This window comes from Melospiza melodia, chromosome 2, assembly GCF_035770615.1.
Source record: "Melospiza melodia melodia isolate bMelMel2 chromosome 2, bMelMel2.pri, whole genome shotgun sequence".
Lineage (NCBI taxonomy): Eukaryota > Metazoa > Chordata > Aves > Passeriformes > Passerellidae > Melospiza > Melospiza melodia.
This window is the reverse complement of record NC_086195.1, coordinates 85,668,734-85,681,667: the sequence shown is the minus strand read 5'-3', so window position 1 is coordinate 85,681,667 and position 12,934 is coordinate 85,668,734. Positions and strand designations below refer to the sequence as shown.

The 12,934-nt window shown below is 33.8% G+C and overlaps 1 protein-coding gene across 11 annotated transcripts in view; it reads right to left on the bottom strand.

Annotated features, from left to right (window-relative positions):
- NBEA (neurobeachin) overlaps positions 1-12,934 on the bottom strand; it is a 454,524-nt gene that overhangs the window by 231,363 nt on the left and 210,227 nt on the right. For all 11 annotated transcript variants that reach the window (XM_063149159.1, XM_063149160.1, XM_063149163.1 and 8 more), the window contains one exon: positions 2,149-2,213. In XM_063149159.1, the coding sequence (XP_063005229.1) occupies positions 2,149-2,213 (65 nt within the window). The remainder of the gene's footprint in view (positions 1-2,148; positions 2,214-12,934) is intronic.

Here is a 12,934-nt window from a genome sequence, read left to right as displayed (position 1 = left end):
TAAGAACATTTCTAATACATTCAAAAATCCTAAAGGCACTTAAATTATTTCAAGAAGAAATAACAAGAGTTAGGTACTCAGAAAATCATCTTATAGCATACATATATTAAAATATAGATGTCTAGCTGAAGATATTAAAACTATTCTTCTGCATTACATCTAAATATTTTCATCCATATTCAAAAGAAAGATTTTGCTCAAAACTTTTGATTTATTTCCCAGGTATCTCAAAATCTTATCCAGAAAGTCCTTCAAAATATTCTTAGACTTCATTTTGCTTTTAATAATTTAAAATTCAATCATTATTGCACAGCGATTATATGCAATTTTACATCCCATTAACCCTGCTTTGTTTTAATTATAAAGATCCTTTGTTAGATTCCTTTAAATGATCCAGTTTATAATTTCAGGTTATCCTAGGGAGCACTTTAATTCAGCTGCACATTCATCAACTGTTTATGTCCTGTTAATTGTTGACAACTGCACAATTGCATTCTCTAGCTATGATTGATGAATTGCATTCACAAGTTTAGCTATTAAGCAGAATAAATATTTATAACAATTTTCAGTTAAAGGATTGTTATCTTTTTCCCCAAAAGGGTAAATTAAAAACAAACAGGCTGATTGCAAAGAAGAGCATTTCAGTAACACACACGTACTTATTCTAAAACACCTTTCTGAGAAAAGTATAGGGAGGAACATGTGCCCAAGGGAAGTTTGAGTAGACATTCCTATGACTGGATTTAAGAAATGGTCCTTAAATTATTCTTATTTTTGAAAAGTAATTGTTAGAGGGGATTAGAAGGTCCACTTGTATCTTAAAATCTGACCGCTAAAAATATGTAGATATAGGATTTGCTCAGAATGTTCATTTTATCAATAGTGAGCATAATAATATCTGATCTCAATGTCGTGGCTGAGAAAATAAAAAAGGTCCAAATTGTATTGCATATTACTATCTAAGAACACAAGCTTACTATAATTACTTAGTCTGTTGCCAGTTACCATTTCTTGTCCAATGTGCAGTACATGACCCACTCAGGTGAGTCCTATTATGGTGTAAAAACTCATATTTGCCTTTCATAGCAAGAAGAATTTCCAATGGAGGTACTTATGTTTCCTACTGCTATATAGCACTATAACTTCCCTGTGCACAAGGAATCCAAAAGAATTTGCACCAGCCAAATTCTGGGTAATAACACACTTTTTTTTTTTTTAGTTCTCATACTCCTATATTTCTATACTCTGATGTTTTCTAAATTTAATTTCAAATAAAGGCATGATTTAACCACCAAAATATCAGCTAGACAAAAAATATCCTACAATAAAGACAAGACTTGATACTTCACTTTAATAACTAGATATCATTGGTGAAAAAAAGAAATCACACATAAAATGACAAGATCCCTTCAACAGGTGTATTGCTATTTCTTTTTTTTTAGCTGCACATAACAAAGTGCATAGATTCAAATGGATTTACTGTATTGGCTAATACAAATCAGACCCATTGCCTAAGTGGTTTTGTTTGTCTTGGGTATACTCTCATACCAGAAGGGCCAGAAAGTCTCCCTTTGCTTCCCAGCTTGGTGGCTGGAAGTAGTGAGAAACAATGCACAGAGTAGAACTCATAGAATTAAAATTACTTGAGGGTTGATTAAAAAATTTAATAAAAAAATTCAAAATCAAGGAAGCTCATATAAATGTATGGTCATGTGTGGTTTGCAGGACTCAAATTGTCTGTAAATTCTAGATAAAATAATAATGAAATTATAGTATAGAGAAGTATGTCTGTAAAATGAATGCTGTGCTCCTAAAACAGATGGAGCAGCAGATGGTTTTACAGATTGGGCTCCCTGGACTGTCTGGATAAAACAACCTTGCTGCTCTGGAGAATGGTGGTTCAATTCTCAAATAACCCTAAACTTATATATGGTTCAAGGGAATTCTATTTCCTTCTGTCAATAAACAAAAGTTCCAAAATTTACACACTTATAAATTAAATATTTACTATATAAAATATCTATATAATAAATCTCTTAATTAGCATGGCCGTTTCACAATCTTTTTGGAACAGATGGTGAGGAAGTATATCACCCAATGGAATAAATGCAAAATGACTATTTGTTCAAAAGCTTTAAAATTCATTACCTTCCTTCATTGATGAGCTCAATAAATGCAAGTCCTGCATTCTTCTGAATAGAATTTTGCCATTCCTAAGAAGATAAAACATAACATGATCAAAACCCAAGGATTTTAAATCACATTTTTGAAGCTGACCCTGGTGACTTCCTAAGGAGATTGAATTTAGGCAGAACTTCTTAATTCCCCCCAACACCCCCCCCCCATCAAAATAATTATCTGATCATTTAAAAAACTGTAATTCATTCAGATTTTCAAATAAATTTTAGGTGGTTGTGTCTTCTTTTTCACCCTTAAGCAAGCTTTAGTTTCCTTGTCTAGAGAACAAGAAAACACATCTTGTTTCTTCAGTTCATGCAGTCGCCCAATGAACATTAGTGCAACAAAGTACGTTCTTCATGTGTCTTCACTGCTACACCTTGCACATTTTATTATAAAGGACAGGCAATAATCTGTATAAAATTCACCCTCAAGGAGTTCAATTTTTGCTTCTTTCTGATTATAAGTGAAAACAAAACCAGTCTATGATAACAAACTATTTTTTTAAATTGATTTACTGTTACCATGGATTTTCAAGATGAAATTTCAAACTTATAAATAAACCACCTGATATTAAATGTAACAGGATTTTACTTCATATGCCACTAAGTTAAAGAGAAGTTTCACAAAGCATCACAAATAGCTTTTGTCATACAACCCACTGCTTCTATCACATCAAGAATTCTGATACTTGAGATGAAAAAGAGTTGATCTCTCTCTAACAAGTAAAGATTACTTTCTTTTGCGATAAATCCTTAAAAAATTCTTTAAAAGCAATAAAAATTTCCTCTGCATCATAATGAAAAACAAAACAAAGTACATTAGCTGGATTACAGAGAGAGTTCCTAGACTAAGACCACATGTTGTCAATGGGTAGATGGTTACAGTTACAGAACTATTCCTTTAATAGATTACATTTATTTTTTTTTCCAAGAGTAAAATGGCAGAAATTCACAATTCCTGTTTCCTAATATGGGTGAAAAAACTATGGCTTTCCAGAGATGAAGGAAATTTTCTCAAAGAAGAGCTGTGAAATCTAGTCACTAATCATCGAAGTGCTTCTAACTAATTATACAAATTTACAGATATGGCCAAGTCATGCATCTTAAAAAAATCCCAGCAACAACAATTTAATACTCATGATTGGTTTTATAAAGACAGGTTACTAAAATACCCAAATAATGAACATTCTCTTGACCTGTGGGTGAGCAGGTAACTCCTGATTAGGGAAGACAGTATCAGCACCCAAGCTCTAGCTTGTGAGCTAGAAAACCATTGTAACAGGTCCTTTCTTCAGTGATGCTTATTTTGTTATTTTTCATCTCTAGTAACTGAAGATAACAATATCACTTAAATAATCTGTGTAGAGTAGAAAATCACTCTGAGAAGCTAAGAATGAAAGAATTCAATTACCTAAACGCAGGCACCTTGAGACATTTTAGGAAACAAAAGGTCTGGGTTAGAGATAGTGTTCAAAGTGTAGCATTTTTTTTTATCAGAGCCTTTTACTGTACACTATACAAACTACTATCAGCATTTCTTTTGAGATGCTTTTCTGCACCACAGCTGCCATGACTTTGCAGTCAGGAAAGAAGTTGAAAAGAGAGAAGAGAAAGGAATAAAGGCTTCCTAAGACAGATTGAAGAAAGTATGCTAATTAAATTTTTAAAAGGTAACAGAGGATCTTCCTGTGTCTGAAAAAGCCCAAGAGATTCTTGCAAGTATTTTGCCAGATCTTCCTGCTCAGTCTCCAATTCTGCAGGACATCCAAAATGGCTAACTGGATTTTATGGGAAATATCTTAAATTGTCTAAAAAGCCACTAAGAAGATGGAAGTAACAAAACACTTCTTATATTTCCATAGGTGGGAAATCTGATAGATTTATATGAAGTAATTATTCATGATAAAAATGTTTGATACTTGCTGAACTATCTACCCAAAACTAGTGAAAAACATAATGATGCAGAACCTAGAAAGAAATTAGGATTCATGGTTCATGCATTGTTTCACTACAAAGTAGCTATGACAAGATTTATTCAAGACTCTCAACCCTCCATTAATCCACAAATAATCATTACTGCCACAATTTTGTTTCACATTTAAGCATAATTTAACAAACAGATTCACTATCCAGAGGCATTACCCATATATGTGAAGAGTACCTGGTTTTCTTTTCTTCCATTTTGTTTTTAAAAGATGCATTGAAAATATTTTTCAATGCCAGCATTACATTTGCCTTTGCAATGGCCATTCATGTCATCGTATGTCCTTTAAGAACTGGATTGAGATGTGGAGCAGTTTTGTTTATATTCTCTCAGATTCCAAAGGAATCTTTCTCAACCCTGAAATGCAAGGAACTGAAAAACAAACACCAAATGAAATGGATGCAGGGACAGTAGTTGGAAGATTTATGCTACAGCCAAATGGAACCACAGCATAGTCATTTGGTTATTAGCAGCTAAGTGCTGGAATGACTACACTACATCTCATGTGGTTTTGGTGTATCATGAATCTTCTGAGCCTTAGAGCAAGAGCTTGAAGCCTTTTCTCTGCCTCAAAAATGATGGTAGCAATTAGGTGCTGAAATAACAGAAGCCTTTGACAAAATCATGTATGAGACAGCTACTTCTATGCAGGAATGCATGGATCTCTTCTCTTGGGGCTCCTGCTTGGTAGGGCTGTGGGGGTGACTCAACAAGGTGGGGTGTGGAAGACTCAGGGCTGTCTAACACTGACAGTGTTCAAGAATGACACCACTACTTTGTACTAAAAATAGAACAAAAATTTGGTTTTTGACTTTATTGATAAATAAATTTAAAAACTGTCTTCATACATAATTACCAAACATCATGACTTTAGACATTCAGTTCAATTACTTCCAGTATAGCTTTGTTGTAAATAATTTATGTTATGCAAAATTCTATTAAATTCTATTAATAAAAAATGTACTAATTAATTAGGATAATGGATAATGGAAAACGCCACATTCCTTAACTTCTTCTCCTAATCTATTCTGTCATTGCTTGAAAAGTGTCAATGTGTAAAGAATGCCTCAGTACCATCTCCTTGAAAGAAAGTTCAGACTGAAAGCTGTTATGAAACTGTTTCATGCAGAGGACAGGAGATGAATACCACAGTACAGATATTGCTTGAAATTCAGGGTTTTTTTTAATAAAACATGATGCACATTCATTTACTCTCTGATATCATTACAATTTTTATTTTTGAGTGTATTTTCCAAGTTTTATCTCTTTAAAATTCTCAAATCTCCAGTACACATTAAAAAGAAAGGAAAGAAAGAAAAAAAGGAAAAAAAGGAAAAAAGCAGTCAAGGCATGTTAAATTGATAATGGAAAATTTGCTTTGGAAAAAAGTAATGGAGGGGTCAAAAAGGAAAAACTAGACTCGGCATGTTAAGAACTTCTTCTTAGTTTATATTATATTTCTTTCCAAATAATCTTTTGCTTGCAATTTTTTAATTTTTATTCATAATGTCTAGAACATGTCTTTAAAAATCTTGTGATAATGTAGTATAGTTATTAAAAAAGGAATTGTGATTCTCAGAGTTCTCTCACACTTTCCACTTTCTGCAAGGAAGTTTAAATTTGTATCAAAAATTTCAAGTTTCTCAAAGGAATGCAGTTACTGAAATGGAGAGATACTTGGTGTAGTAATCATCCTACAATTCTCCTTGAACTACAGGTGCTACTGTGTAAATCAATTCTATCTTCATTGGACTTCTCTTTTCTCCATGCCTTAAATATAACTGAGGCTAATTTGTTTTTGTCATACTGAACATTTAGTGAATTTTCTAATCTAAGACACTCATAACTCAGGTGACACCTCAATTCTTTGATCACTGCAGTGTAATTAAAGCTTATTGAGACAGATGGAATTCTATTATATCAACTTTCTTCTTTCTAGACCCTTGAATATATTTGGTGGAAAATCATGTATGGAGCTGAACAGGTGCAAGCTTTCATCTGGAGAAGGAAATGGAAACTATAAAAATGTGTTTGCAATTCACAACATGCATGTAATTTAGCTCGGGTTTGAACTCCATGATGTGGAGTTACCTCCTAAAATCACCATTAACTTCCTATCCAAAAATCACCAATAACTTGCTTTACTTCATTTAGGAGGAAATATTCAAAAGAAATGTTACATGATGTACGAAATGTTTTGTGGTTTTTATATGGCAGAAAATTGTGTCCATTAAAAGCAGGTAAAAGAAGGCAAAAGCAGGTAAAAACAGGAAAACTGATTTCAAGACACTGTCTCATAAATTTTTGAGATGATTACACTGTTTTTAAGACCATAGATTTGTCCCTTCCAGTCCTAGAAGAATTTACCTAAAGATATTGGAGTCTGAAAACCTTGCATTATTGTTTGGAATGAGAATCAGATCTAAGAATTCCAGTAACACTGCCTGTATACTTCTCTCACACTCACATATATACTGCTGATAAAGGATATAAAAAAAGTATTTTTGGTCTACTATATCAATAAATTTGGGATCAATTTTAGGCTTTTGTAATTGGTCATCCATTTTAAACGTGGCTATTTCCCACAATAAGCAAGCTGCAGAATGACTGACGACATCCTTCTGGAAGGAAAATCTGCAAGTATTGGAATGCTCCTGGCCTCTGGCCAAATCCCAAAAAGGAAAAGAATGCAAAACTTTCATAACACTATTTATGCGAATGTGAATTTAATAAAACAATGGTAATAGAAAGTTTTAGATTATAGTTTCACAAGACTGCAGCATCATTTTCCCTTTATTGTCTTGACTTTAAATAATACATTAATTTTTTGCATTTTTGGTAGCACACAGACCCCACTGCCCTTCTGATCACCTGTGGTAATTGGCCAATTTACCTTGACAATGGTGTCAACATTCCCAGAGGAACATTTCATTGGTATCTTGGAAGAAAAAACAAAACAACCCAAAAACTACAATTGCAAAAACATTTACATTATTCAAACAACACCAGAAAAATGGCCAAATATATTCAGAAAAGTAACCCTTAGCATCTTGTAGAAATTCTGCATATCTTCTAATACAGACAGAAGAGAGGTACTACAGGATACACATATCTCCATAACTTCTAGAGCTTACCTCCTGACTAGAAATTTTTTTTTCAGTTAAGGGATGCTAAAATTTTTATTAACAACATGTATGCTATGTATGGCAATTAATCCTAAACACCAGTCCACTTTTTACACAACCACTCTTTGATGTTAGAGATAGGTAATTAATTTGAACTAATTGTTCCCAAAATAAATGAAAACAAATAATTTTTTTGGATGTACAGAAAAGTACTCCTGTACTCCTCATATGTCTCCATTATAGTGAGCCCCCTCAAAGCTATGATATATTTATTATTTATGATGGATTCCAGTAATGAATCCATCATCAATGAGCTTAGTATCCTTTCTCAACCCTTCAAGAACTACCAACTCACTCTGACTTTGTAGGTATTTCCTCCAGGTCTCAGATCCTTCTCAATTGTGTGGGCAGCTTTATAGAAATGTCAGGGGAAGACAACTTGCCACATTTAATACAGAGAGGCTGATTCTTACAATTTCCTTATTCTTGCCATGAACCCAGAAGTTGTTCAGATCAGCATCTCACTTGTGTGTATTCTTTAATATTTTTTGACAAAATTATTCTGACAAGGACAGGCAAAAGAAAGGCCCTGAAGTCCCTTGACAACTCTGATATAATATAAAAAAGAAAACATCCTGCTTATTACTAAAAGCAAAACACAGAATTCGTTTTCTAAATGTATGGGAATCTGTAAGAACACCTCACAGAATGATGAAGAAAGTAAAATCGCTCAACAAGTAGGAAAGAATACACTAATGGTTTCCATTTGAAAGTTAGATTATCAGAAGCAGATGATCAAGAGATGAAGACAGATTGGGCTGGAAAACATTCCACACATGGGCAATGCAAGAAAATTCTGATAACTATGATCTTTTGGAAAATAGTTTTCCAGATCATTCACCAGAATTCCTTAAATAAGGTAAGAAATGCCAAGGGTGGAGAAAGGGTGGAAAGTCTAAAAAATAACCACGAAACACCATCTCCTCAGAAAACTACTTAATTTTAGAGAATAAAAACAACAAACATATAAAGGGAAATTTTTTTGGCTTCTCCTGTAGCTTGTACTGGGGTTCATTAAGGAAATTACACTAAGTGTGTATAACAACCTATTTGTGTATAGGCCATGTGGTGGATTATGAAGAGCCCAAAATCAACATTAGAACCTAATTATGTGTTTAAGCTGTACCATATTTGATACTGCATAAGGAAACAGAAGAAATATCCCCTTCCTCTTGATAGACCTTTATGTAGTCCGAATAGGATGAGAATATTATAGAAACTACTCGCTTCACCTACAAAGATTGTGATTATTGAAATTAAATTTGAGCCTATGTTAAAATGTGGAGATACAAAGCCTCATTTTGGAGCAACATTGCTGAATATTTCATGCACCTTTCTAGTGCTTTGTCCAGCATATGAAAATCTGTGCGTCTTTTCCATCTATTTTAACTTCTTGCTCTTGCTCTAACTTCTCCCATCAAATGCCAAAATTCCTTTCTTGTATCTTGACTCTTACAGAAGAAGCCTGTGTTTCCTAGAGTGCAGGCATTGATCTGCAACCTGCTATAAGCTGTTGGTATTGTGGCTACCTTTGAAGCATAATCAGTCAAAAATAACTTTTTTACTCAGAGTTAATTTTTAGTTTGATGTAGCTGTTTCCACCATTACATATTCTGATGACAGGGATCAGCAGCAATATGGAGCTAGACATGGAGAAGTTACAATACATCTGCAAGTGTGATCTTGGCCAGAGAGAATCCTAAACTGACCACTAAAACTGTAGCCTAAGAGTGTGTTTCCATTAGATGCAGAGATCTGAATTTACAGCTTGCTGCCATGAAAACACAAGTTGTGTTTTCTCTTTTCTCCTCTGTGCCCCCAATTTTTCAATCCTAAATCTTTTTCGTTAAGTAGCTCTGGTGGCTTTTGAACAAGGCTCTCAGCTAAAGAGCCACTAAACCAGGGAACAAATGTCTGAGAAATTTTCACATGTGTTTGTGAGTTAGTCTTGTAAATATCAGCACTTTTACAAAAGTGGGGTTAGCAGAGAAGAAGCTGCAGGATGGAAGCAGTGTAGGAGATAGATCCTTTGCTAGGATAAATGTTTTAAAGATATCCTGGAAAAAAGGATAAGTGAAACAATAAGTTTCTGTATTTTTACACGTTTCTATGCATCATTCCCCTCTATAAAATCAATTTTTAATTCAGACTTTTTTAGTCATATTATATGCAGAGTTGTCTCCTATTTGCAATAGTTTGAAAACAGACAGTGGATAATGCCACACAACAAATGCAAAAACACAAGCAAAGCTAAAACACCCAACTTGTTTTGTGATCAAGAAAAGAGAGATTAAAAAATTATATCCTCATAGGAATTTGCTTAACCAACCCTAATTTCATCATTGAAGTTATATCAAACTTAATTTCCTAAGTAGATTAAGTTACAGGGGTTTTTTTCCCTTAGATTTAAGGGAAGCAGTTATTATTTAACTTATCTTCAGCCTTTCCTATTGTGGTTGGTGTCAAAAAGACAATAGCAAACACTTGTGTAACTCTTCTGCTATCACAGTTATTCTGAAAGGGCAATCACTGATTTAACAAAAATTATAAACTATGAGAACTCTAGGAATACCTCTGGAAGGAGACCAAGAACTACAATTAAAGATGAATCTAATACTGGCAACAAGAGTAAACAGACAAGAAATATTACAAAAAAGGAAAATCTATAATGAAAAGTAAAAGGTTTTGCACAGCAGAGCTGGACAATTCCTCCTTAAACTCTTATAGAAAGCCTTGAATACAGTATGTTTGGTGTCACAAATTGTGCTTCTACTATATGAATTGTACATTTCAAGGCATCTTCTGGTCAGCTGCAGGGATCAGAAAAAAGGGTTTTTTTTTGTTTTTATTTTGGTTTTTTAAATTTTATTTTTCCTTGGTTTCTGTGTTGATCAATTGCCAGTTACTGAAGAGCTATCCCATACTTTGAGGCAGAATGTACATCTAGATGTGCTGGTGTCTTCTGAAATCCCTGCAGTGCCTGGTTGATGGGTCTTTATTCTCAGAGATAAAACAACCATCAAATTTCCTCTCTGAGGATTCCCTTTGAATTTACACCTGCCAGGCACATCTTTGGGGTATTTTTTTGTTCATTTGTTTTTACACCTCTCCTTGGATTGCGATTATTTTCTTGATATTGCTCCAAATTTTTTCTGCCACTTAGGACAATGCAGCATTTATCCTCATAATAATTATATTTTCAAACAGATTGAGTAACAAGATGTCTTTAAAAATAAAGCAGTATTTTCTTTTTAGGAAAATTATTTTCCCTTGTAAATAGGTAAGATACAGAAAAATACAAGTGTCATGAGATAAAACTCCTCTGGGACTCAACTACTCAATTTTTTCAGAAGCTGTCTCCCCAAAGAGAAGAATCTGCAAAGGATCTGGAAGCAATTAGAAACTATTGTAGTGTTTTGGTTAGGGAAAAAAAAAAAAAAGAAAAAAGAAAATGAAAAAAAAGTAATTGAAATCTAAATCTGATGTAAGAAGGAGCTACACTGCAAAAATTGATGCATTTTTCTAATAGTGCATGGTTTATTGAAGAAATCTGCCACTCCAACAGTGACACAGCTGTGACATGCTCAACTAGGCTGAGGGAACAAAGACCAGCTAATCAAGCACAGATATTGTCAAACATAACACATCTTCATCCATTTTATGTAGAAATAGACTAAATCCAAATAAAAAGGCAGTGAAAATCATTATATGTTTATCATCAATTATTTAGAAATTTTTTTCAAGTGCGTGGATGTGTGATTATGGTTTATATAAATAAAGAGAATAAAGCTTCAAATTAACCTAAATTTTAATCTAGTGCAGTAGGTGTTACTAGGAAAAAGATATAATACAAGTATTATCTTACTGTAAAAGAAAGATTCTGAAAACACAGACTAGTGCTTTTTGTTCTTCCCCAAACCTACAAATGAAGTACCATCCATACAGGAGTTCCTTTAAAACTTAAAACGTATTTTTCACAGAAACTCCAAATTCCTCTGGGGGAAAGGCTTGATTGCATATTCCTCAGAGCCTAAAAGGCTGCCCATATGAACTGAATTATCCATGACATGTACCTTCAGACATTTGTAATGTGATATTTCATGTAAATTTAGACCATACCTTGGATGTGAGCCGCTGGCAATGTTGATTTTATTCAGGAGCTCAGATAAGAAAAAAAATTCTGACATCCTTGCTAATCTGTAGTCGTTAACATGGAATTTCCAACATAAAAAGCATAAAAGCATCTAATTTGCTGTAGCAAATGAAAGGAAAACAAACTTTGCATTTCCCTTTCCTTTTCAATGTCTAAAGTTACTCTGTTCTGTGCAAACAAAATTGTACTTTTCAAAGGTTTTTATTATCGCCATCTATCTTTTGAGTGACACTTTTCAAACTTCCCCACATAATCTGTAAAATGTCATTCAACTTGAATATGAAGGATTTACCCATGTTAGAAAGAAAAGCCCTATTTACAATGGGATTATTAAAAACCCACAAACTATATACTTTATGCAGTCTTTCTAGTTCGCATTGCTTAATTTGTCATAAGGAAAAACCCAGGTAGCGCTGCTTCTTCTCTATATAGATAAGTTATCCTCATTTGCTGTGGACAACATCTCCTATGATCCTAAGTTCTGCTAACATTAGGCTGGATTATGATATTTGGCTGTCATTTTCTTCTACCCATTTTATGTATTAGTATTTTCATAGCATTTATTTCGTGTTTTCTTCCGACAGACAGTTTTAAAATGTAAATTAAAAAAAAACAAACAACAATACTTCCCTGTAGAAGAATAGAAGTGCAGAGTGTTTTGTTTGCACCTATAGGATAAACCACTATATTCTGCAGAAATGCTACTGTTCAGAAGAATATTCCAGAGGTCAGAAAGGCAGGGGAGGAGGCTGCAATTTGCACCACTACGGCCCCCTGTTGACAGTTCCTGTAGAAACAATTACCATGGCTCCCCCAACAAACACTACAGCATTAACTCCTGAAGTACTTAATAATAAATGGACACCCAGAGACAAAATCCTTGTTATTTAGAAGACAAGGAAACAACTCTGAAGTATCAGATGGGGTATAAAAACTAAAAGCTTGCCATTCACTCAAGTAATTAGGTAGATGGAAAAAGAGTTCTTCCAAGCAAACACTGAAGAAAATAAATAAACATTTGAAGCTTCAAAATTATTAGGTGCTTCCCATTAGTCCAAGTATAAAGTGAACCTTATTTTTAAAATACTTTGAAATAAAACCCAGCATATATAGGAGTCATAAAAATAACAAATTGATTTTTGCTGCATTTGTTACGTAGCTTTACTGAGATGTCTAAAGAAAGAGCATTGCAGAAAGAGCTTAAATTTCTCTCTCTTCCTTTCAATCAATATTTGAGGCAAAGTTTCATCTCTAGGGCCCTTAATGGCAGGAATTCCTGGAGCCAGCAAATGAGTAATGTTAAACCTATGATTAGATGATGAGGCCATCAAAGACACTAGACCCTAATGCTACATTCCACTTTATTCCTGAGAACTGCAGCAAAACCAAAGGCTAGGGAAGAAAGGACTGTAAGTTATTCTTTCCCTTGAAA